At 38.2% G+C, this 26561-nt stretch overlaps 1 protein-coding gene across 2 annotated transcripts in view; it reads left to right on the top strand.

Annotated features, from left to right (window-relative positions):
• The window catches only part of plxna2 (plexin A2), a 206482-nt gene that overhangs the window by 16403 nt on the left and 163518 nt on the right, over positions 1–26561 (top strand). For both annotated transcript variants that reach the window (XM_027145200.2, XM_047807375.1), the window contains exons 2-3: positions 15472–16802; positions 21196–21378. In XM_027145200.2, coding sequence (XP_027001001.1) covers positions 15600–16802; positions 21196–21378 — 1386 coding nt within the window. In that variant the 5' untranslated portion in view covers positions 15472–15599. The remainder of the gene's footprint in view (positions 1–15471; positions 16803–21195; positions 21379–26561) is intronic.

Genomic DNA, 26561 nt, shown 5'->3' with positions numbered 1-26561 from the left:
CTGTCTGCCTCTGTCACACTGACTCTCTCTTTCTCTGTCTCTGTCTGTCACATACTCTCTTCCTGTCTGCTCTCTTTCTCTGCCTGTTGCTCTTTCTTTTTCTGTCATTTATTCTCACTCTTGCACAGTCTCTTTTATCCCTTTTCTTTATCTATCCCACTCTCCTTGTCTCTTGCTACTTTCGATGGGTCTGATGTCAGCCTCTCCCCCTAGCCAACTGAAATAGATGCTAATTTTAATCATTGCATTTGCACAGACCTAATAATAAGCAAGGCAACAGAACTGTCCATGCAATCATCCTTTATTTTATATGCTCTGAGCCTTCTGTGACAGTTATATAAATAAAGTGAAAGACAGATAAACTGAAAAAATAAAATATAGAAAATTTAAATAAAGAAAATAAAGGAGAATGTAAGAAATTTTAGACAATGCTGCATACTTGTTAATTGTCCCATACTCACTCATGTAATACATTTCTATGTCCATAATTGGTCTCCAATCTAGACAGTGGAAGACTTCTTTTAGAAAACCCAACAGGTATAGCTGGGTATTAATGGGATCTGGAAAGCCTTATGCTAGTGCTACCATCCCATTATTATTCTGTTCACACACTGGGTCGGATTTAGTGAATCCATGCTCTGAATTTCAATTCACTCACTCTCAAAGTAGGTCTGGGTCCCGGCGTGTGATAATATCAATAAGCGTGTTCCATTAACCCTGGTCTCCACATTACAGCAGCTGTATCAGAATGAGTTATGGGGTGATTCCTGAAACGAGTTCCTGAGCAAAGGCAGAGGAAGAAAGAGAATCCTTTGACTCCCTGAGAAAAGCTTTCCTGTCACAAGGTGCAACTAAAAAAATCTTAATCATATCCAACAGTGTTCCAAGATCTTCTATATTGTGTGCAACTTCCTTTCCCCATTTTTATTTCCCCCTCTCTCACATACATTCACTCACTATCCTGGCTTACATACACTCTCCCAGTGGTTCCTGAGAACTCATTTTTTATGGTGACGTTTCTGACAGACACAGGCCTTGTGTAAGCCCTTGTCCCCTTTTCTGAGCTTACCTTTACCTGGAGCCATAACCCCAGCTATCAAAAGAGAAAAATTCTAATAAACGAAAGGAGTAGGGAAGAGTACATGAATCCTGAGAGCAAGACTGTATAAACATCCACACTTTCTTTTTGAAATTAAATAAAGGTCCCATAGGTTCTCAGCTCCCAGCATCTGTTTTCTGTAAGTCTGCAAAGCAGAAGTTCTTACTTCATCTGGCACATTTTGTAATAAAGATATCATTCTTATGCCCTATAGTCTGGATTGTGTTCAGCTTCTGATATGGAGTGAAGAATTCCAGATCCTTGGTATTGGGTCCATGACACACAATTCTTCACTGCTTCTTCACTGCTTCACTCATGGGCCAGCGTGACATTTTCTCTCTTTACTACCTTTGCTAGTGAAGCGGCAATATCAATTTTGTAACCAATGCACTTTCACAATGACCACAAAGTGGGCACTGTAGGTCATCACATCAGCACTCATCTGCTGCTGACAGTCTTTTATTGCTGTTACTACATGTGTGTGTGTATATATATATATATATATATATATATATATATATATATATATATATATATATATATATATATATATATATACTGCTAAAATTTTATAATGTAATATCAAGGCATTCTAGCAATAAGCTTTTTTTACTTATTTTATGGCTTCCAGTAGTGCATTAAGCGGAAGGCAGTTTGATTGTTATTTACAAAGCACTGGTTAAGAGTGTGTAACCTTATTGTGTTGTTTGTGAAATATAAAAACTTGCTACTTCTACACTCCCTAACAAAAGTCTTGTCGCCTATCCAAGTTGTAGGAACAACAAATAATTTGACTTCTAGTTGATGCTTATTTTACCAAAATAAAATCCAAATGATCAACTATTATTTGTTGTTCCTACAACTTGAATAGGCGACAAGACTTTTGTCAGGGTGTGTACATGCTAAACCAAGTGTGCACTTTGACATTGGTCAAATGAAGCCAGGAATTGCAGGACATAGAGCCCACAGGAAGCCTTTGCGCATATTTTCCATCCTGTTGGCATTTTACCCAGAGCTAAGCAGAAAGTATGAGTCAACAATGTTACACACAGAAGCATTAGACAGGGCTACATGTCATGATATTGCATTTCTATAAGGTTAGTAGCTTTACTTTAAGAGAGATAGACACTCATGGCCTGTCCAATGTTTCCTTTATTATAGTTACTGTAAATATCATTGCCGCTGTACAATATAATGTACATGAACAGACATTTTATTGTCAGCCAGTGCTGAGTATGCTTAATGAATGTCATTTTACAGAGAAACCACACAAAGTATAGTCCTGAAGACTCTCCTGTTTCTCAAACCATTATAGTAACTATAATGAATTAGAATGACTGCATTAATATAAACATTGCAACTTGATCTAATGTCAGAGGCACTGTTTTAAAAAATCAAGTGACCTTTCAAATCAAGAATTCGGTAACATGTCTGCCTACTTTAGATTGTGCTTAAACCTTCATAGCTGTAAATCAAAGATGGTGATGCTTTGAATGAAGAAAGGAGAGTGTGTGAGAGAAGGAGAGAGAGTGAGCTGTACAAATACAGATACCTCTATTATTGCCTCACATTCAGACAGGCATAAGGATGAGTAACAGGTTATGGACTTAATTTGAGTTTTTATTGATGAAATTAAATAGAAAGAGAGAGAGAGAGAGAGAGAGAGAGAGAGAGAGAGAGAGAGAGAGAGAGAGAGAGAGAGAGAGAGAGAGAGAGAGAGATTTCAGATACCCCTACTGGGTCTGCTATAATGGACTAATGTTGGTTCCTGAAATTGGGCGTCAGAGCTCAGAATAAGATTTGAGGATATCTGAGTGCAGTATGAGACTGGTGTAAAGAGCAGAAAAGTGATGCAGGAAGCAAACTCTTTCTCTCAGGTTTGAGTGATGTCATGTCAGACAAAAGAACAAGCAGCATCTACTGATAGCTACTGAAACCTCTCAAGCGCTTTCTGAGTGATATTTACAAGGCATTTGTTGCTCAGAAAACAACATGGTTTTTGGTTACATGCAAACTACATTTGCACACACATTAGCTGCATCTCAGTGCTCTGTGAGTTACTCTTCATGTCTCTTAGCTTTTCTGGCCTGGTCTAATACAATAAGCATTTGGAGAGGATTGGCACAGACTGGTGTATTCAAGCCCATAAAATTTCTAGAAGCTGCCTTCTTTAGCCAGCATGAAAGCCTTTACAGCATAGCTAATGGTTCCTGACAGATGTTTGTTGGCTTTCTGCACCATTGTTGTATGGCTGTTTAACTGTTGCAGTTCCAGACACTATACTCTGTATACTGTATAATGTATACTAAGCTATAATATACATATTTGTACCTTTAACACTATTTAACATTGTTAAATTCTCCAGTCTGATAGTGTGTTAATTCATTAAATTATTATAAAAAAAATACAAGTTAATGAGCATAGTCTAGTACTTTAACCTTTTCTAGTACATTAACAACTCATTCACAAAGACTTTTTTGGCAGATGCCTCGCATAATATAAGATTAATAATAAATTGATTTTTTTAAATGTTGTAAATGTTAGAAATGTTTAGAAATCTTATCAGGATCTCTAGGACATTGCAAAACAGTAAATATATGAATAAATGGTTAAAATACAGTATGACTTATGATCCTAATTTCCAGTACATTAAAAAAAAACTCTAGTCATATCTAATTCAAAAAATTAATACATGAATAGAAAAAAGAAATCATAAATTATTTCAAAGTTTCATGTGCCCACAGGCTTACACAGCCAGTCACGCTCTCTGTCTCTCTCTCCCTCACTGTCTCTATTTTGTGATCCTTCTGCATGCAGTATTAATATCTTACTGGTGAGAGGAACCAAGTTTCTGTCCTCCTAACAGCATCTATTGTTGTATGTTGACATGAACTAAAAAAAAAAAAAAACAGACAAACATGGACTGAAATGTAAGAGCTGCTGATGTACCACAGATCACAGTGGTCATGAAGAAAGAAACAAGTTTCTTAGTTACTATATACAGTAGTTTACTAGGCAGTGTAACCAAACCAAATGGCATTGTAATTGCAGTAACAGAGTGAAGAAGAGATAGGTGAGCTTAAATATTATAGCATTAACATTCTTCCTAGCAGAAAATGAATTGGCTAATTTAGATTTTAGTTAGCTGGTGAAATTTATGAAAGAGTTAAGTATTCTTCTTTCAAACACCTTTATCAGTCATTCAAACTAAGGAAGCTAGCTAAATAAGAAATGTATGTCATAAATACACCAATACACTACAATCAGACTCATGGATGACCTTAACAAGTCTGTTCTATTTAGAATATAAAAGTGTGAACTATGAGTCAGTTTAAGTTAAGTGATCTTTGAGCCCCCATACATATACACTCACTGGCCAATATATTATATAAGATTTATTATATGCATATACTAGTGCTGGGTAGAGCCTTAGTTCTTTGAGGCATGGATTCTGGTTCATGTTGACTTGATTGCAGCTTACATTAATGCTACAAAACTTCCATAATACCACTCCACAAAAATGGCTCCGTTGGATTCAGATCTGATAAATTAGGAGGCCACTGAAGTTCATTTCATGTTCAGGGAACCAGTTTAAGATAACTTGTACTTTGTAACATGCCACATTATCATGCTGGAAGTAACTATTCTTCAAGATTCTGATGTAGGCATTGGAAAATTTACTGACTGTTACATATGCTAACACCAGACTCCTTACATACATTTACATACATGTCTTCTAACAGAAACCTAATGAACATATCAGCAATTGTAAGTTAAATTTACAGTTTGCAGATATGTTGCTGTAAAAATTTCATGGTAGAATTTGCTGCTCTTTCCATAATGTTGATTTTGTCTGGAAAAGTGGGAATGTTGTATGAACCTTCTTTTCTTTCTCAAACGAAAGTAGAAGCCCTATTTTTATAAACCATTTGGATACCTTTTTAGACCCAAGTCCCCAGAAGTATTAAAACCTATTATTATCTAAACTGGTAGAGAGAGATGATCATGCTACTAATAAATAAATAAACATATACTGTATTATATATTTTGAATTGAATATTATTAAATTGTTGCAAATTTGTTTTTGGCACTGGGTCTGGTGTGTAGAACAATGGGATGCTGTGCAGCATGGTATCAGTCAGGGATTAATGGACTTGACACTGACCAGTGTATGGTGGGGGGTCAGGCACTGATCAATTAGATAGATGCCAATCCCATTAATTTCTTCCTATGTTCTCTCTCAATATAGGACATAGAAAGAGACTCTGCTGTACAGCCCTGACAAGAATTGTTTGTTTGTGTGTGTGTGTGTGTGTGTGTGTGTGTGTGTGTGTGTGTGTGTGTGTGTGTGTGTGTGTGTGTGTGTGTGTGTGTGTTTGTGTGTGTGTCTGTTTGCGTGTTTGTGTGTGTGTGTGTGTTTTTGTGTGTGTGTGTCTGTGTCTGTTTGTGTGTGTGTCTGTTTGCGTGTGTGTGTGTGTGTGTGTGTGTGTGTGTGTGTGTGTGTGTGTTTGTGTTTGTGTGTGAGAAAGAGTTAGATGGGGCACTGAGTAATGATCACAACCATAGAAAAGGGAACATACTCTATATTACATTATAATGCATGGGATCAGATTTGTGATCTTATATCTTACATTCATACTTACATTTAGGATGAGTATGCATTTCATTGTGCATTAGCTCTATAGTAAAAGAGTATTTAAATCTCCATGGTGTGAGCTCTGCTCCCTGATGTGTACAGAGTGGTTCTTTGTTACAACTATGTCATGATACACAGTAGCTGTGATTAATGATTAGTGACAGACGTGTGCTAGCGGGAAACAGCAGCCTCTTGAATGAAGCACCCTTTCATTTCTCTGAATCGGTTATGTAACTCATTGGATTTTAGGAGGCTTTCAGGCTAAGCTGACTGTAGAAACACTGGCCCTGTTTGCGTTGATTGTGCCATAAAAAGTGCATAGAGGCTTATTAAGCTGTAAAATCCACATACTCATGCTTCCTTTATTCTATGTATTTATATCATCCTTTGTCTCTTATTCTTCCATTATTTCTCTTTTATTTTCTACTTGCTGTTACTTTTTTAAGACTACCGTAAGTCTCTCTCTCTCTCTCTCTCTCTCTCTCTCTCTCTCTCTCTCTCTCTCTCTCTCTCTCTCTCTCTCTCTCTCTTTCTGCACCAGGCTGCGTAAATCTGCTGTAGATAATGGTCTCTGTGTGGGTGAATGCCAGTTTTTGGAGTTGTGGCTGCTGTTGTAACCGGTTGTTGCCCAGCTGGAATAATGAATGGCTCTGGTTTTTCAGCCTCTCCCTCTCTCTTGGGTGCCAGCGCGTCACATGGGCAGGCTTCCCTACCAAGCTGCCAGCCATGCCTCTGATCGCTAACACGCACAGACCCAAGGTAAACGAAAGCTGTTCATTCAGGTGCCTTCTGGGAAATCATACTTCTGGTTCAGATGAAGATTAAAGGCACAAGGATCAGTCTTCTTTTGAGTTGGATATCAATGAGCTCCTGAGGTGATTTTGGGAATGATGGATAGGTGGGATATAAAAAGTTTTGGTCTGATTATTCCACAGAGAATTGATATTTTACTGAACTTTAAAATTGGCCATCTGCATAATTGCTCTGCAGCAGTAGCTGCAAAAGCATGGCATGTATCATATAGAAAGGTCTGGAGTAACACATCTGTGAATATCCTCAGACAGTTTATCTAGTTCTGTATGCATAAAACCTCAACTGCACCACATCCAATTGCTTTTGTTTTACGATGTTCAGCTTTTTGTGCTTCATCATTGTGATCTATCACACTGTAAATGGAAGTGAATGAGTAAAGAATTTGAAATCTTAAAACTGTTCTGACCCAGATTGACTGCCCTTATGTTTGAGTTGGAGGTTTTCACTTTCAAGGTTAACGAGAGTTGAAATCAACAAGAGTTGATCACTAAAGCAGTTGCATTGCTCTACATAGAAGAAGATCATTCAACCAACTGGGACTTTAAAACATAATTATGAATGCTAATTAACTTTATTTAAATGTTTTGTACTGCGATAAAAAAAAGTGTAAAAGATTCAGAATATAGAAAGTGAGTGGATTAATTAAATGCTGTCTGTTTACAGTACAGCACAATTACAAGCTGTTTTATATTTGTTTGTATCTGTTGTGAGGATGAACTGGGTATCTGGGGCTTTAGATAGATAATCAGACACACTGAAAAGATTTGAGTCTACTAAATAGGTCTGTGCCTGCTATTTGAGATAAAAGCCCACTGAACCCCCTGTAAATAGACAGCTTTGGTATTGAAATGGGTTCAAATTCAGAAAATACAGCCAGTGACAAATTTATATTCACTAACAATCCCCCCATGCGTTATCTGCCACCTCTCCCAAATATTGACTCCCAAAATATGGGAATTCTGTGCAAGCTGAACTCAGATAGAGACTTCTCTTTTAAGCAATATGCAGTGTCAATCAGAGAACATTATTTACTTCATATCTGCAAAACACGATGGTTAACATCTCCTACCTGTGGCTTCTGGTGACATGATGCTTGTTTGTAATTCTGGTGCCTCCATATCGCCACATTTTGATACAGAAATGTATTTTAATAAGTTCTAATAGAAACCTGGCTAAGGATTGACAGACAATCCTGATGAACACTGATTGAACCTATGTGTGTGGCTGTGAGAGGCTGTAAGTAAAATCTGAAGCATGATGTAAGGACTATGTCCTCTTGTTAGTTAAAGCTCTGCTTGAGTGAATGTATATGTGATCTGTGAAGCTGTGACCGTGAGCAGTGAAACAGAAATGCAATAAACGATAATATTCGGATCATTCCTGAGTGATGCCAAAGGTCTGTTTCAGTGAGCTAAAGAAAGTGCTAAACATTCATTTGAGCCCAACTGAAGCGAGAAAGAGGAGGCAGCAGGGTGTCTCTGCAGGTTCAGGGTGAAAGGTAGAGATTAGATTCAAACACCCGCCTTTAAAGATAAGAGCAGTATCTGATCCCTGCTAATTCTAATGTCATTATGACATGCCTTTTTGCTGAGGATTGCATTCTGCAAGGAATATAATACACTTTGATATGCTTTATTCAGAGCTATACTGTATCGCTCAGCTCTGTGCAACATGAAGACACAAATATCAAGACAAATCCAAAACACATTGCCTAAGAGCAGAATATTTTAAATTCACAACATGTTTAGAAACACCCTGAAAGCTTAGCTGTTCAAGTGAACCACACAACTGTAGTCCCACTGCTAATTACGTGTCCAGGATTTTGACCTCTGCCTTGTGCCTGTTATACTAATGGTTCTTTTAGCTATAGTATGTGTATTACTTCTCTTAAAATCACTGAGGAAAAAATGTATTAATTAATCTATGTTTATCTGCCTACTTTCCATGTCATTAATGAAGAGGACAATGATTAGAGGTCATTGTGCCCAAGGGTGGCAAACACTATCCAATTATTCTGGAGCAATGATGTGAGGATTGCTGTCCAATTACAGAGAATGTGAATTGAAGGTTTTTTAATCTTTCTTTTTATATATCTTACCTGCTCCAGCAGAAAGTTTGATTAGTCCACCCACTGCACAGACAGTTTGACCAGTCCACCAACTCATAGTAACAGTTTGACCAGTCCACCCACTCACACAGAAAATTTGACCAGTCTACCCACTCAAACAGAAAGTTTGACCAGTCTACCCACTCACACATACAATTTGACCAGTCTACCCACTCACACAGACAGTTTAACCAGTCTACCCACTCCCACAGACAGTTTAACCAGTCCACCCACTCACACATACAATTTGACCAGTCCACCAACTCACACAGACAGTTTAACCAGTCTACCCACTCAAACAGAAAGTTTGACCAGTCCACCCACTCACATAGACGGTTTGACCAGTCTACCCACTCACATATACAATTTGACCAGTCCACCCACTCACACAGACGGTTTGACCAGTCCACCCACTCACACATACAATTTGACCAGTCTACCCACTCAAACAGAAAGTTTGACCAGTCTACCCACTCACACATACAATTTGACCAGTCTACCCACTCACACAGACAGTTTAACCAGTCCACCCACTCACACAGACGGTTTGACCAGTCCACCCACTCACACATACAATTTGACCAGTCTACCCACTCAAACAGAAAGTTTGACCAGTCTACCCACTCACACATACAATTTGACCAGTCTACCCACTCACACAGACAGTTTAACCAGTCCACCCACTCCCACAGACAGTTTAACCAGTCCACCCACTCACACATACAATTTGACCAGTCCACCAACTCACACAGAAAGTTTGACCAGTCCACCCACTCACACAGACGGTTTGACCAGTCCACCAACTCACACATACAATTTGACCAGTCTACCCACTCACACAGACAGTTTAACCAGTCTACCCACTCACACAGACAGTTTAACCAGTCCACCCACTCACACAGACGGTTTGACCAATCCACACACTCACACATACAATTTGACCAGTCTACCCACTCACACATACAGTTTAACCAGTCCACCCACTCAAACAGAAAGTTTGACCAGTCCACCCACTCACACAGACAGTTTAACCAGTCCACCCACTCACACAGACGGTTTGACCAGTCCACCCACTCACACATACAATTTGACCAGTCTACCCACTCACACAGACAGTTTAACCAGTCTACCCACTCACACAGACGGTTTGACCAGTCCACCCACTCACACAGACGGTTTGACCAGTCCACTCACTCCCACAGACAGTTTGACCAGTCCACCTACTCCCAACGACAATTTGACCAGTCCACTCACTCCCACAGTTTAGCCAGTCCACTCACTTCTTGTGCTTCTACTATTAATGGAATGTTAATCCCCCAGAAAGAAAGAAAGAAAGAAAGAAAGAAAGAAAGAAAGAAAGAAAGAAAGAAAGAAAGAAAGAAAGAAAGAAAGAAAGAAAGAAAGAAAGAAAGAAAGTAAGGTTTTCATGCCTGAGATCTAACCAGTTGTTCCAGTTTACATGTGATAAAAACTACTTGGGACTCCTATTCTTTTCCAACTGGGAATAGGCAAACATTGTGCAAAGGATTATGAGATAGAGAGTGGCAAGAAAAGATGGACTGGTTTCAACAAAATAGAATCAACAGCAGCAGTTGCATGGCATGGTGACAAATCAGTCAAAGGACCTTTTTCTGTGGTCCATATTCAACTGCAATCTCTTTCCCATTTTACCATATACATATAGTTCTGTCTGGAAACATGGATTAAAATTGAATAACTGGCATATATAATGGAAAAATCTTGAAGCTCTATGGTTTGGGCTGTGGGTATACATATGGTATTATTTGGCAGCTGTGAGCAGTCGTAACATTTTCGGTCCAAACACAGACCAAGTAAAAGAGTACAGAGAGAAGAGTTGACAGGAAGACATGCATTCAGGGTGAGTATAATCTGTGCCCACTTTACTGTGTTATTCCTCCCAAGTGGGAGGTAAATGTGCTGTATATCGGAAGCTGACTCTTTGAGCTGGCATGGGGAGAGCGAGGCTGCCTCATGCTGCAGATGGTTCCAAAGGAGACAAAAGAAATTATAAATATCACTACTCTGGCATGACACCCCACACTAGCAAAGCCTCTCATTATCGCCACCAGAAAATGTCAGGCAAGAAATAAAGACTAATGGACTAACTTCATAGACTAATTGTTTTATCAGTCACATGCTTACAAAAGAAAAATAATTCTTCCAGAATTTTTATTTTTAACATTAGAATAACAAAGAAGAGAGTGCCTCCACTAATTTGAGCTGTATATAGCTTTTAAGCTGCTCAAATAATTTGGTCATGTCTGTTGTATCAGCTTTGCTACACATGTGTATTGATTATTATTCTTGTTGTATGTAACCATTGAAATAATTTGCTTAAATGTAACTCTTCAAAATGATAAAATGAATCCCGGAAATGAAGTGCAATTTTTTTCTTCCGCGTAACACTATAAATCGGATTTAGCTTCAGGTATCTGAATCTGGCAGATCAAACTAATTTTGTTCTGTTACTAAGAATCTTAGTAATGGAAAATTGCTTCAGCTGACTAAATCATCTTGAGCTCTTTATCTGGACTTGGTGACTACAGAATGGCTGGCCCATGGAGTTTAAAAGCGGTTCATTAAATTAAGGGCAGTGCTTCAGTTTTTTTTTTTTTTTAATCATTTTATTCCCCTTGCCCTATTCAAAAAATACACATATCTAAGCCAAAATATGGCAAAAAAATTCATTTCCCGAGATTATGTGCCACAACATTCCCGGCAGATTCATGTCAAGATTCATATTGACAAAGCATACTAAAATTTAGTTTAGCCTAGCCAACACCAGTAAAGAGATGCTAAAACAGACTGACTAAGCAAAGGCAATCCACAGGGTACTTGTATGATGGGGCTGTTAACACTAACATGTGGTTTGCTTTTCCTTACTGTTCATTAAGATGGCTATTTTCACACCATAATCACAGGCCACTTGGTTTGTGAAATTCAGTGGTTTCCTGTTTCCATTCTGTACTCTTCAGAATTATTTAGTAGAGACATTCATAAAATTGTGTTTTCCCAGCACTGCCTAGGATTACGGTAATTTAGTTTAACTTCTAGTGACTCATGTTGTGAATCATATCTTTGAATTATAAATGATGTATGTGAATTTTGATAGTAAGTATATTAAGGTAGGGGCACGATGGCTTAGTGGTTAGCACGTTCGCCTCACACCTACAGGGTTGGGGGTTCGATTTCCGCCACCGCCTTGTGTGTGTGGAGTTTGCAGGTTCTCCCCATGCCTCGGGGGTTTCCTCCGGGTACTCCGGTTTCCTCCCCCGTTCCAAAGACATGCATGGTAGGTTGATTGGCATCTCTGGAAAATTGTTCATAGTGTGTGATTGCGTGTGTGAATGAGAGTGTGTGTGTGCGTCCTGCGGTGGGTTGGCACTCCGTCCAGGGTGTATCCTGCCTTGATGCCCGATGACGCCTGAGATAGTGAATGCGAGTATATTAAGGTGAGGGGAAACGTAGATTCTTAGATGAATCTAGATTCTTTCTTTAAATTCAATTCTACAATCCTAAAAATGTACATTCAAAACAGCTTTAAATAAAAAAAATAAAATAAAATAAATGAATAAAAATTATAATGCTTAATAATTTAGAAATTTATATTTATCCATTTATTTATAAATTACTTTTCTCTGAATAAAAACTATATTTTACATTAAAAATATAATATATAACTTAAAAATAATCAAAACAAATCAAAGAAACAATTCAATCACCCAATCAACCATCCAGCTAAATAAACAAATAAATTACAAAAGGATTGGAAGATACAAAATCTATCAGGTGAGTTGCAAGTTTGTCTCTTGCAATGATATGTGTTGTTAAGAGCAGGTGTTTTAGCTGGATCCAAGGTATCGTATTATAATTTGTGCTTTATAATAAAAACTAATGGTAATGAAAATAATCTATCATCTAAAATCAAACTGCATTGAGAATATATTTAGATTCACTGTATCTATAACTAACTATGATTATACAGTAACTGTCTTGATACCCATTGAATTCCGGCTTACAGAAATTACAGCTGGTTCCTTTAGTGCCACTGCAGTCATAAATTTCTATAATGTTGCTCTAAATTGGAATGCCAATGTTATAATTATGCTTTAGAACTCAAGAACCTGACTGGCTGCAGTAAATGCACACTATGTCATTTTCTGACAATGGCAACAAATTAAAGGGCAATGCAATTGGATGCATTTCAAGCAGATGAAGAACTGATGAGTCAATGTTTTTTTTTTACCCAGTTTCAGACATATTGCTTTATTTTGGTGATAATTACTGATATGTGGAAAGTCTTTTAGCACTCCAGTTGTGATGAGCTGCTCAGAGGTGTTGAATAGCTGGTGGCTTATAAGCTTGAAAGTAGAATGTGTGACCTTTCTCTTGCCTGATGGATGGTTACTGTGAAATAAGGATATATGACCTGAAGAGAAATGACTAAAATGATCTGAAATTAAGGATTATAAAAAGATGCTAGATGCACTTGACGTAGATGTGCATGTGTGCTTAGGATGTAATTCAGCTTGTGACATTTGTCAGCGTGCTAGCAACATATATAATTTTGCATTGCATCTACATAAATAGCTACAACTCTGTAAATCAGTGTGTGGAATTTACACTTACATTGGTGGCCCTCAACTGTAAGTGTTTGTGTGGTCAAAGCAGTTAAGCTGAATTAGAAAGCTGCTACTTTCCCTCTGGTGCAACATGAGGCTGTGACTCATTGCTATGGCAAAATACAGTCCTGTCAACATGCTAGCTTTCTCATCCCTACCAGACAATGTTGGCGCTTGCTGAAATTGCCCTGCTATTGATGTGGGCTGTGGGTTGACATGGCCATGATTTGCAGGTGCTAACACTGACATGTTAATATCTTACATCTTTTTTTTTTTTCAATTTGATTCAAAGCAAGCATAATTACCACAGACAATAAAGGACACCAAGTATCAGCCCATCATTTGTGAATATTGAAAAGAGACCGGCATGAACAAAATGGAGAGAACATCATAAAGAAACACACATTTTAGCAGTAATATACAGGATTATAAGAGAGGTGACTTGTGAAAAATAAAAGGGGAGTGGTATTGTTTGTCCCTAAAGGCAAAAGGGGTTCTGGGTTAGATTAAAGTACTGCCTCAGCAGGTCTCTAATAACTGCTCTAGAGGGATGTACCTTTGAACGTCAAACATGTGCGAACTGCAACAATGAAATTGCATAAAGGGCAGTCCTAGGCACAGGCCTGGCTTTATAACCCCTTTTATAGCCATGCTAATGCTCTACTCCTGAGTTCATCTCATACCATGCCTCCCAATTTGCTGTACCAATCAGGTTTTCAGGTTTATAAAGGTACCCCAGAGCCCAGTGAAAGTACAGTTTGTACAGCAGTGAAGTTGAAGGTTGAATCTTGAGTCAGGGCAGTAAGGGAACAATATCAAGAGTACTTTTCTGAAACTCATCAGGCAAACATATGTACTGTCAGCTGTTTGGGATGTAAAAGGGCATCAGGACACCTGAATGCAATTTTGTCAAAATCTGTTCTTTTCTTTTAAAAATGTAAATACAAGGAATAATGGCAGCTAATGGTCCACTGATTGGCATTCTGTTAAATGTGCCACTTTATTTCATGTAATTACATATACTGGGTTGCTAAGCTGAGTTTTCAGAAGCACATACTTGATTTTCAGAGGCGCATCCATTGTCTCCATTTGCTGCCCTCTTATGTTGCTCGCCTGTGATAATGTATGCAGAGCAGCCAGGGACGAATAACAAAGAATACAAATGTGGTGGATGTGGCTGGATGACAGCGCTGGTATCTCTAATGGTGGCCTGATTCGTTTAGGAATGATTACTCTGCTGCCAATGATTAATTCCCCCAGGCTTTGATTGTGTCAGATGTAGAGGTAAAAAGAGGGGAGGAAAAACACAGGAACAAAATTGGAAAGCATAATTAATAGATTCAGATCCTGTTAAACAGCCCTCTTAAAGAGCAGAGAGTAAAGAAGGGTGCATGGAACTGGCACCCAATTTGTTCACACTTTGTTTCAGTAATAAGATTCAGGCCTCCCTGTGTGGTGGATGAGATAATTAACTCCCCAAGATACACTTGAGAAAGGGGCCTCCCTTTTGATTTATTGTATAAAGTAGGCAGATCTCTGAAGCTCTTTTCAAAAGACTGATACAAAAATTCCATACTGTGCTCTTTTTTTTTTTTTTACCTTCAGAGCAATTAGGGCCAGATGGAAATAAATGACACTTGTGAAGGCAATAAATAGGCACAACTGATATTTGCTAGAAATAAAAATTATGAATTGAGGATTCCATAACTTCTATTCTTGTCATGTATGCATAAATCAAAAATGTTAAAATGCATTCATAGCAGTTTTGCTTATTAATAGTCATTTGATTTATGTCTTTAATAATTAGTCATTTAATAATGTACTGATTCATTAGACATTCTGCTAGAGAAACACTGATCATGCAGCAAGCTGTAGTTAAATTCTTCACTTACTGTATGAGTTGGTGGCATGACTTCAGGTCATGTTAATTTCCGCTGCTATAAAGCTTCACCTTCCGTCATTGTACTTTCCTACATGACAACTCCTTTGGTATGTGCAGATAAAGCTTTCCGGCCATTGTCCATGAGTGATTGAATAGCAACTCGAAGGCAGTAAGCCTGGTGAATTATCAGCTTTTTCCGTTGACATTTATCTCTTTCCATTTAACTTACATGTGAGCCAGGATGACCTTATTCTTACTCATTTGCCCTCTGTTTCTTTCTTTCTTTTTCAGAAACATGTGAAGACGGTGAAATATAAGAACCATACAGTCTAACCATTAGGACTCTGAGAGAAAAGTTGTAACTTCTGATAGCCTGCTCAATTTCTTGTTTTGTTTACTCCTTGCCATCCTTTGAGATCATGGAGGGCCAGCAAGATTCACAAAGGACTTTACAAGTAAACTCTTCTAGTTCTTTAACACTGCCCTTGTGTGTGTGGCTGCTGGTGCTAACCATTGCTACAACAAGCAGTGGAGAGCCATTTACCACATTTCACCCTGAGAAGCGAGAATGGTCTTTCAATCATCTGACGGTCCATCAGACAACAGGGGCCCTTTATATTGGTGCTATTAATCGTGTCTACAAGCTCTCTGGCAACCTCACTCTCCTGGTCTCCCATGATACTGGCCCAGAAGAAGACAACAAGGCCTGCTACCCCCCTCTTATAGTCCAGCCATGTTCTGAACCACTGGTCTCTACCAACAATGTCAACAAGCTTCTCCTTATTGATTACTCTCAGAACAGGCTGCTGGCCTGTGGGAGCCTCTATCAGGGTGTCTGCAAGCTACTTCGGCTGGATGATCTCTTCATACTGGTAGAACCATCACACAAGAAAGAGCATTATCTCTCTAGTGTCAATCAGACAGGCACAATGTATGGAGTTATTGTGCCTTCCCAGGGCAAGGATGGCACACTTTTCATTGGCACTGCAGTAGATGGAAAGCAAGACTACTTCCCGACCATCTCAAGTCGCAAGCTTCCTCGTGACCCAGAGTCCTCCGCCATGCTTGACTATGAACTGCACACTGATTTTGTTTCCTCACTAATCAAGATTCCTTCAGACACCCTAGCACTGGTCTCCCACTTTGACATATACTACATCTATGGCTTTGCCAGTGGCAATTTTGTCTACTTTTTGACCGTACAACCAGAGACCCCAGAAAACGGCATGGCCTCGAGTGGTTCCTCAAGTGATCTCTTTTATATTTCGCGCATTGTTCGTCTCTGCAAAGATGACCACAAGTTCCATTCCTATGTGTCACTGCCTATCGGCTGTGTGCGCAATGGCGTAGAGTACCGACTGCTGCAGGCAGCCTACCTGGCCAAACCAGGAAGAGTGCTTGCTAACTCACTCAACATCAGTGCCACAGATGATGTGCTCTTTGCTATCTTTTCTAAAGGCCAGAAACAGTACCACCGTCCCCCTGATGATTCAGCCCTATGCATCTTTACCATCAAGGACATCAATGCCCGCATCAAGGAGCGCCTGCAGTCCTGCTACCAAGGAGAAGGCAACCTGGAGTTGAGTTGGCTGCTGGGGAAAGATGTTCAGTGCACTAAAGCGGTAAGGGCTATAATACTATCATATTATTTCATACAAGAAGCCTAAATAGTAATAATACAAGAAAACTTTGGTCAGCAATGCTCAGAAAGACACGGAGGCCCTAATATTTATTAATTAATATATATTTAATATTTTCTTATTTGAAGAATGTCTCAGAAATCACACTTTCAGTAACCATTGATGTCAAACACTCCTATTCAGACTGAATGTATAGTCTAACAGCTGACAGACACAACAGGGCTTCAATCTCATCAAATTCCTTTTATCCTTGAAATCTCTTATCAAGTTGTAACTAAAATCAATAAGTTTATAGCCCTGATAGGACAAGAAGTTACATATGATATATATGTTCGAATAAGACATTAGACAACTTACCTTTCTTGGCAAGCATTAAAGCACTAATGTTCTCCTTCACTGCAATACCAATCCTTTCTAGTCTGGGAGAGGATGTACAGTATGAAGATAGGACAGAGAGCAGGGGTGGGAAACTGACTGAGATTGTGAGAAAAGAAGCTGTGTCAATATACCCCAGTGCAGGACTCCACATTATGCCCCTGCATAGTATCTACAGTCCTTTTAAATTCAGTTAAGAAATGTAGCCTCAAGAGGCTGATGTCCTCTGTGTCTTTCTTCCTTAGTTGATAATAGCAATGAAAGGAATTATGATAGTTATCAGCCAAATGCTGGCAGGTTTTCCCAGAGGAAAGACGCACCACTTACTGTACTTGCACCGTTTAAGCGGCAGCAGTCAGGAGGTTTCCTTTCATGGTTACCTTTTCAGCCCCATTACACCCCCGCTGACATATCTCCCATCAATACCCATGGGCCTGTCAGCCAGGTCATGTATTTCTAGATCTCATTAAAATGGTCCACGGTGCACTTAAGTCTCCAGCCATTTTTGCCTTGTTCATTAGAATTAGGAAGGTGTCATCACTTATGGGAAGATGCACTTAGAAAAAAAATTTGCTCAATACCTGCTCAATAAATCTATAGTGTTTAATGGCTTGCACTGGGCACATTTTTAATGATTTACACAGGAAGCAGGAAGCACTCTAAGCTTACTCATATAAGTCCTACTAGAAAAAGGGTTTGAAGGGGTCAGTTCCCTATTCATGCCACACAGTTATCTTTCTTTTTTTAAAACCAGCAGGAGTATGAAAATATTTTTACAAAGACATAATATACTTTTCAACTCCCCACCCCTTTCCATCTGAAATAAAAAATAACCTCCTTTTACATTAAAAAAATTCTCAGTGCACTCAGTGGAGCCAGACCGGAGTGTTTTTATTTAATTTCCTGCTAGTTATTCCTAACTATTTTAGATGACAGATGTGGCCTTCTCAGCTGGCTTCTTCTCTCCTGGTTTTAACAGAAAAGAATAACACCATGAGAGGGAGCGAGAGAGAGAGAGAGAGAGAGAGAGAGAGAGAGAGAGAGAGAGAGAGAGAGAGAGAGAGAGAGATTAAGGAGATAGTGATTACAAGAAATTAAGGATTCCCAAAGAAAGAAAGAAAGAAAGAAAGAAAGAAAGAAAGAAAGAAAGAAAGAAAGAAAGTTGCATACTGTAACTAAGTGTAAAGTGCAACTAAGCACACATGTCATATTGCAGTATTAGGAATACCAATACAAAGAATGAAAAAACGTCTATATTCTGTGTTAATAAGTAAAAGCAAAGGCTAAAATAACATATCCAACCTTTAAGCTGAATGAACATTTTTATTGTGCTAGCTCTGAAAAGTACATGCCAGTTATTTACACATTACATTTTATTTGTGCACAGCAGTGGAAGATATTTCCCACATGTACTGTTTAAGATGAGGGATTATTGTTTTAAGTTTACAGGTCCCAGTCCTCACTCATACTCAGTGGTCCCTTTGACAATAGCGGCATGTTTAATAAGTCCAGGGAACAATAGCTTCCAAATGTTTCATGTTGACTGGAACTTTAATTTTGCATCTAATTCATATTTTAATAATTATACAATTTAGACTTATTTGTTTTCCTACATTTAGCATTTTAACTTTTCTTAGAATTTTTTTTTTAAATCACAGTGTACCAATTTTATTATAATAAAAAAAAACTGCAATCTTCCATACAAAAGCTGAATATTTGACTGATCCAGATTAAAATTTGTCTCAAATAATTAAGCACTCCACGTAGTTTTATGTAGCCCAGTGACAGTCAGAGATAGAGCTGACTTGTGTTATTCCAGATTTAAAGCAAACATAATTTCTCCAGACAATAAAAAGGTACCAATACATCAGCCATCTCTCTATAGTTCTGCATCTGTGCTACATAATGAAAGGTGCAAGTGCAAACTCAAATCTTGCACGGCTCCCGACATAGATGTAGTCTTGGTGATATTCTAAATATAAGCATGCTACTGTAAGAAATCACGTTGCTCATGCATGAGAACAAACCACTGACAGAAACAAAAGAAAATTAATCAGTAACTTTTTATAATGCATTTGACTCTTGATTAAAATTGCTCAAGTGCCACTCAGTTACTGTATAAACAGTCCGAGCAGCTAAAAGAGCATTTAAATTACAACTCATATTAATAGCAACATGAAATATTGCTTTTAATTTCCTGTACAGCACAAAAGATGACCTATGTGTAGGAAAGAGTAGATCCCTATAGTAAATACATATTTAGATCATATTATTTTATACTTTTCTTCAAATAATATAACCAAACGGGTACAAACTCAAATATTAAACTCTAAGGTTGAAATGCAAAGGAATTTATATTGACTTGCTGGGAAAATGGCTGATCTCCCAGAGTCTATAAAGTGTATACAGAATGGTGCAAAAAGCAAGCTAACAAATGAAAGAAAAAAAAGAAAGAAAAAAAAAATTCAAGTGAGTGGCATTCCTGCAGTGGAAATTGCCTTGTTGATGAGTGAGGTCAGAGGAGAATGGCCAGACAGCTTCAAGCTGACAGGAAGGCTGCCATGACTCAACTAACCACTCTTTACATATGTGGTGAGGAGAAAAAACGTCTCTTAAATCTCTTCTAACCTTGAGACACCTAGGCTACAACAGGAAAATACCAGATCAGTTTCCACCCCCGTTAGACAAAACCAGATGTTTGATGCTGCAGTTGAAGAAAAAATATATACGCCTGATATACGCCTGCCACATGATTAGCTAATTGCTGGAATGGGCAGGGATGAAGGTGACAATGGTGTATACATGTGTTTTTTTATATGTAATTCCCTAACACTTTCAAATAAACTGCTTTAAACCAGCTGGTATTGGGAATGACCATGACAAGGAAAGCAAAGGATGCAGATTTGCATCTGCTGGTCATCATCTATGCACATAATCTCAACACTCACACTCTAATCGAAACCAAATGGACTAAATTGCATTCGTAGTCTCATGCCCACAGCTGCACCTGCAACACTGCACCAACACACTTTTTCAATTTACATGGCTAGTGAAGCAGTGGTCTCAGTTACAGAGTGAGGTCTCATGGTGTACATTTCAATTAACATACCCCCACCTGCCCCACCTTCTGCCCCAAGCTGTCTGATCTCACTCAATGCTCTGAAAATACATTGTGCAGGTGCATAATATAGCCACCTAAATCATTTTTGCTTTTGAGTTCACCTGGTATTTGCTGTAGCTATTTTTAGAAAGGAAAATAAAAGAGAATGTGGCATGGAGAGCCTGCGTACATTTATACCCTCTGTGCGTTATTGCTTTCCCTGAGCTATATAACTGGCTGGGTAGCCGTAAAATTTTACAGCCTGTAGATGGAAAGTCAGTGTTAATGTCTATGAAGGCTGTGGGGCAGGTGATGAACAGTGTGCTTACATCAGCGTGCTTCTTTCGATGACTCTCTGTGGCAGTTTGAGGCCAGTGCCAGTCACAGGGCTTTAGCTGACCAGAATCAAGATGATCATTCTTACTGCTCTTTTATGAATGGAGATTGATTTCAGATCAGGGTTCTGTTGAACATGAAAAATGACTATGCCTTCTCCTTAGACTGTAAATGTTTATAAACCTCCATCTTTTGCATGTGTTAGCGGTCGCATTATCATAATGTTGTTTGTTTAATGAAATTTTAATTAAAACCTTCATTGCCATACTGGATTTCTTCCATTGCAGCTGGCCTACAACTCTGATAATAAGACATCAACATTCAGTAAGCTGCAATTTAGAATTCTTAGGCAAGCCTTAAAGTCATTTCCAGAATACTTTTCATAATGTTGGGTAGGTGTGTACAATCCTGTCTTGTTCCTCAGGTTCTGTAATGAGAAAGTGATGAGCCAAAGCACCTTGTTCATTGCTTTCAGCTCTGTCTTTCACAATAACCATTGTTGTTTTCTAAAAAGTCACCACAAACTCATTAGCATCATTAAAATGAGAATTAATTTACTTACAGCCGGTGCCCATTGATGACTCCTTCTGTGGTCTGGATATTAACCAACCCCTGGGTGGCTCTCAGCTGGTGACTGGATACACACTCTACACAGAAAGCAGAGACCGTATGACCTCAGTGACCTCCTACGTGTACAATGGTTATTGCGTGGCTTTTGTTGGCACTAAGAGTGGACGTCTGAAAAAGGTAGGTTTGGCTGTGGATTTGTATACTACTTTTACCCACCTTGTTCATCTAATCCTGTTATTTTTTTATACTTCCACTAATGATTTAGACAATATATAATGTATTGGAAGTGGATCAAGATTAAATTGAAGTTATTTGCCTTTAAGTACACAATCTTTCTTATATCAATAAGGCTTAAGCAATGTATTTTGTTGGCTGTTATGACTCAACACTGAACTGTGCCATATTTCACAAAGTAAAGAGCATATTCAGGTACCAGAAATGTCTTTGCTGAAAACCTCATGTCGTCCTTTAGAACTTTTCCAAATCTTTTTGAAAGAAGTTTTTAATTACTAGAACTTCCTGAGGGCATTTGTCTTTAATTTTTAACTTTAATTAGCACCTCTCCACCTATAGCAAAGTAGAAAGAGTTAAATACAGAATGATCCCTTTTGTCCACTATGGATACTGGGAACAATCTGAACCTGTCATGGTAGAGAGCTTAATGTTAGTTATATTATGTTTAAAAAAGTTATCAGTGATTGTAACACATTTCTTACAAGGGGAGTGTATTTTAAGAATAGGTTATGATCACATTCAGAGTTAAAAGACCATTTATGATGGTAGCTATGTTTGCGGGTAATTGGCTGTATTACAGTTCCGGTTATTTCACTGAAAGCTTTGTGCAGTTTCTTTCACAAATGGAAACTAGATATCATATGTCCAAATGTATTTTGCCTATAGCTTGACAGTTAGTCATATTTGCTAAATCTATGAAGTGCATGTCTGGTGATATAGCATATAAATTATTGTATGTAAATCAAATCAGTATCAGTTGTTCTATGGACATGCTATTCTCAACACCATCAAACTGTAACAACTGTAAAGTCTTTTATTATCATTTGGTCCCATTATCTTATTAGCTACAGCAATGAATGACTTCACAATGAATTCATAATTGAAGACTAGATTAATAGCATTTGTCCATTAAAATTATCTATACCTGATAGCTAATGTTCACTAGGCAAAATTTAATGCTAGTTAAAATGTTTATTTTTAAGGAAATACTTTACCAGAATGATTTTTTTTTATGTGGGCTGTACTTGTAAGTCACCTTCTTCTATAGTGAATCATCCCACATGGATAGCCTAAAGATTTACACAATCTGCTTAAAGTAAATATTATTCATTACACTTTACTTTATGCATTGATTTATAATCCCAACACGGCATCAAAAAGAGAACAGGTTCTTCTGATTCTTTCTTGTCTCATGTCAGGGAGGTTTTCTTTCCCACTGTCACATCTGGCTTACTCATTAAAAGTGTAAATCTATATCCGGATTTCTAAGTTGCTTTATAACAATGAGTTATTAAAACTGCTATGCAAATAAAATAGTATTGAATTTGAAACAGCATCCTGATGTGTTAGCTGATCATTCTTTATTAAATAAATAATAGCTCCTTTGTTTAGCATGATAGACAGATCCATGGATGTTCCGTTGTTAATGAGAGGGCTGCAAAGGCTATTGGGAATGTGGACTATGAGATTCTTGTGTTGCTGAAGTGGCATCATGGCAACATGGTCTGTTTGATTTGTCTTCATTTTCTTGCTTGATCTTGAGGCTTATTCTCACATACACATACACAGAAAGTCATTTTCATCTCTAATTGAATCGGTGGTATAATCAGGAAGTGGAATCTGAGCATCTCATTCGCTGTAATCCCCTTGTTTGAGGAGGTTAATAATTCATACTAAAATCCCGTCTACCATCTATAGTGGAACTGAATTAGGCAGGAGGTGTAGTGCTCTCCACAGTGGTGCTATGGCCCATTTGATTTCTTCTGATGCTCTGATGCTTAAACTGTAATCTCATAGTTCATACACACACACACACACACACACACACACACACACACACACACACACACACACACACACACACACACACACACACCAATCATCATGCGCACATACACACATACAGCAGCTGGTCAGGTGAAGCCAAGCAGTCTAGAACAAACACACAAGCATTCCTCTAAAGCCCATGTCTGTCAGCAAGGAAGCTGTGGTGAAGGACTTTACCCAGATGTGTATGGAGACCTTGCATTATATTACGCTGCCAGAAGCCCCATGAGACTCTGATCACACAGCTGCTGGAGCGAATGACAGTGTGTGTAGAAGAGGATGTGACTACTTTGTCAAGGTTTTTGTCTTCTATTTGCCAGGGTGGGGGTGGTATAAGCTTTTTGTGCATGTTTTGGACAGCACAAGCAGGCTCAGAGACCCCCAAAATACTCACAGCATTTGCTTGTGTCCTTTTGCAGTCTAGTGATAAGCCTTTTCCAAGCTGTGTAGCACTGACAATCTTCCTTTTGTGGGGTAAGTTCTGAGAAGTGAAAGGAGAATATAGGTTTTCAGAATGTCACACTGGAGGTGAGGAGATCAAGTATAGAAAGGTGGGACCTTTTGGTTCCTTTTCCTTTGAAGGATGACACTGACAAAAATGGGAAAAGAGCTGCAGAGACAGGGAACACAATCGATTGGTGAATTGTAAATTTATCTCAGTTTAAAAATGAAAAATAAATATATAAAAAATACCGGGCTCACACTGCTGCTTCTAATTGGATTGGCTTCTTTCCAAAAGAGCATACCCTTTCCCCGGTCCACACACACATATATATACACACACTTCAAACGCATTTGAGTCACGACAGGTTTATGGATAAGAGTAGCATGCAGAGGCACACATGCTAACACATGCTAGTTTTCCAGAAGCTAGCAGCATGTCACACAATAAGCAGTGTTTGGAAATATAAAATAGGCAAGGAAATATATCCAGCTGTGTAACAGCAAACGTTGTGATGAGGATCTATTGCCCCTTTTCCAAGGGTTTTATATGGTGTTTCAGAGTCATATTGTTCCAAATACATTTCAAGGTTAAACAACAAGTTTTTAATCAATAAATCATAAACAGGGAAATTCTCCCATATTTCATACGGTACTATGCCCTGATTGGCGATTCTGTAGATACAAGGAACACAGTGCATTTAAAATGGAATTACCTGTAAATGTAAAATACTGTGCAAATCAGCTTTAAAAAATGATCAATTCTGCCTTATGCTATTAGTGTTTTTAGGATGGTGTCTGTACTAATGTGGTAATGGCATACCACATCAAATAAAATGAATATACTGTACATTTACTGAAAACTACATGATGGGGATGTCATCATAATGGCTGATTAATCCTACAGAATTACACTCTTCACTCTTTTTATTTTATTTATTTATTTATTTTAACAGACTCCCAGTAACGACACTATGTGTGTGATAACACCCTAAACCTAAGTTTAGCACTCTTTAAATGTCTTACAGTGTGTTACTGATAATACAGCAGAAAAAGCTTCAGAAAAGCTGTTTGTCAGTTGATCATGCAAGATTTTCTTTACTTCCCCAGCACTATACAAGATACACGGTCACAAAAGTATAAACCTCATCCTTTTGAGTACGTTCCACTGACATATTACTGTAGCTAATTAATGCTATGCCTACACTTAAACTTACCCCCTTCCTTAACCTCAGTGCCCAGAGTAAAATATTTGTTTTTTATATATATATATATATATATATATATATATATATATATATATATATATATATATATATATATATATATATAGTAGCATTTTAGTGTGTAGCATCTCCGATATGGTCAAATCAGTCACATATTCCTACCACTGTGGGGCATTTTGGTCCCTACCAAGATAGAAAAACATGCACCAAAGTGCACAAAACTTTCTTTGTCTCTGTTAAAAACTAACTGAGATGCACACTCCCACACATGTCTTCATTCATTCCACGTACTCTCTCTCTCTCTCTCTCTCTCTCTCTCTCTCTCTCTCTCTCACTTCTCTTCTTCAGTAAAGCTTCCCTCCTGTTTTGGTGGCTATTCTTCAGGCACTGGTAGAGCATGTAGTGAGACTGGGTTAAAGTTCTACCCATGACGGGCAGGTTTTATATAGATCTGACTGAAAAAAGCTGATAGGGAAGCTAGAGGGGTCAGAAACAATACAAGGAATTAATGAGTAATAGTAATGTGCTAATTATGACTGATATTGATAATTGTCTGAGAATTGATAAGTGTCTGATATTGATATACTGTAGTCTATTTACAGCACAGACAGAATTTAGATGTAATAAAAAAAAGCACCGTAGAACAAGAGACAAGACGAGACAGGGGGAGAGAGAGCACTTGGCCTTTTATTCTGCTGACGCAATAGAAAATGTGAATGAGAAAGAGGCTGATCTGAATCTATTGCCCGCTTTATCTGTCTTTTGTCAGAGGCTTTGGTTGTATATTTGAGTTGGAAAGACTAATGGAGGCACACGTTTGGCCGTATAAATGTGCATTTATTCTGAGGAGATTTTATGAGGCTTTTTTTCCTCTGATTTGTATTGCAAACAGTATTTTTTGGCAGGATCACTTTTAAGGTGAGCCAGGTGACATGGCTCAGATTTGCTGTACCCAAAGTCAGATATTTTCAGGCTTGCATGAGGCTTTTACTGATGTTATACTGTAAGAGATCAAATTATATGTATATTACATTTGCCAAAGAGAGCAGACTGATAAACAGATTTACATCAAAATGAACAAAGATATGAAAATCAGGACAAAGCAGGATTTAGTAGTTAAAGTACCAGGTTAAAGTTAAAGTACCAGGTCTAAAAATATATCCTCACTAGAGACATGAGGGGACACCTATAGTATACCAGTGATGGTTTATTATAAATACATAGTGTTCAGCAGGATTAAAGTCTGGATTTGTTTAAATGAATTTACCTGTGAGACAAATAGTTGTAGCTGTTTATTTTATTTATTTCTTTTTATTTCTTTTTTAATTAAATATGAACCGTACCACTAAACCCCAGAAACAATTGAGGAAAACCTCTATGGAAGACATGCCAGCACTGTCAGCATGCCTTAAATGAAATGAAATTGAACAATGTGGTATTTGTTTGTGCCGTAAGCTTTATATCTGAGCACTCACTCGTACCCACATGAAAGTAAAAACCTCCTGCCTGCATGAACTTTTAGTTCCATTCTGCAGGATCTCAGTCCAGATGCACACCTTTAGTAGATGCCCTGTGAGCCTGCCTGGCTAGCTTTAAAGAGAAAAAAAATAAATAGCATAGCACATATTCATG

Source organism: Tachysurus fulvidraco, chromosome 23 (assembly GCF_022655615.1).
Source record: "Tachysurus fulvidraco isolate hzauxx_2018 chromosome 23, HZAU_PFXX_2.0, whole genome shotgun sequence".
NCBI lineage: Eukaryota > Metazoa > Chordata > Actinopteri > Siluriformes > Bagridae > Tachysurus > Tachysurus fulvidraco.
The sequence above is the reverse complement of the archived record's forward strand: the minus strand, read 5'-3'. Positions and strand labels throughout refer to the sequence as shown.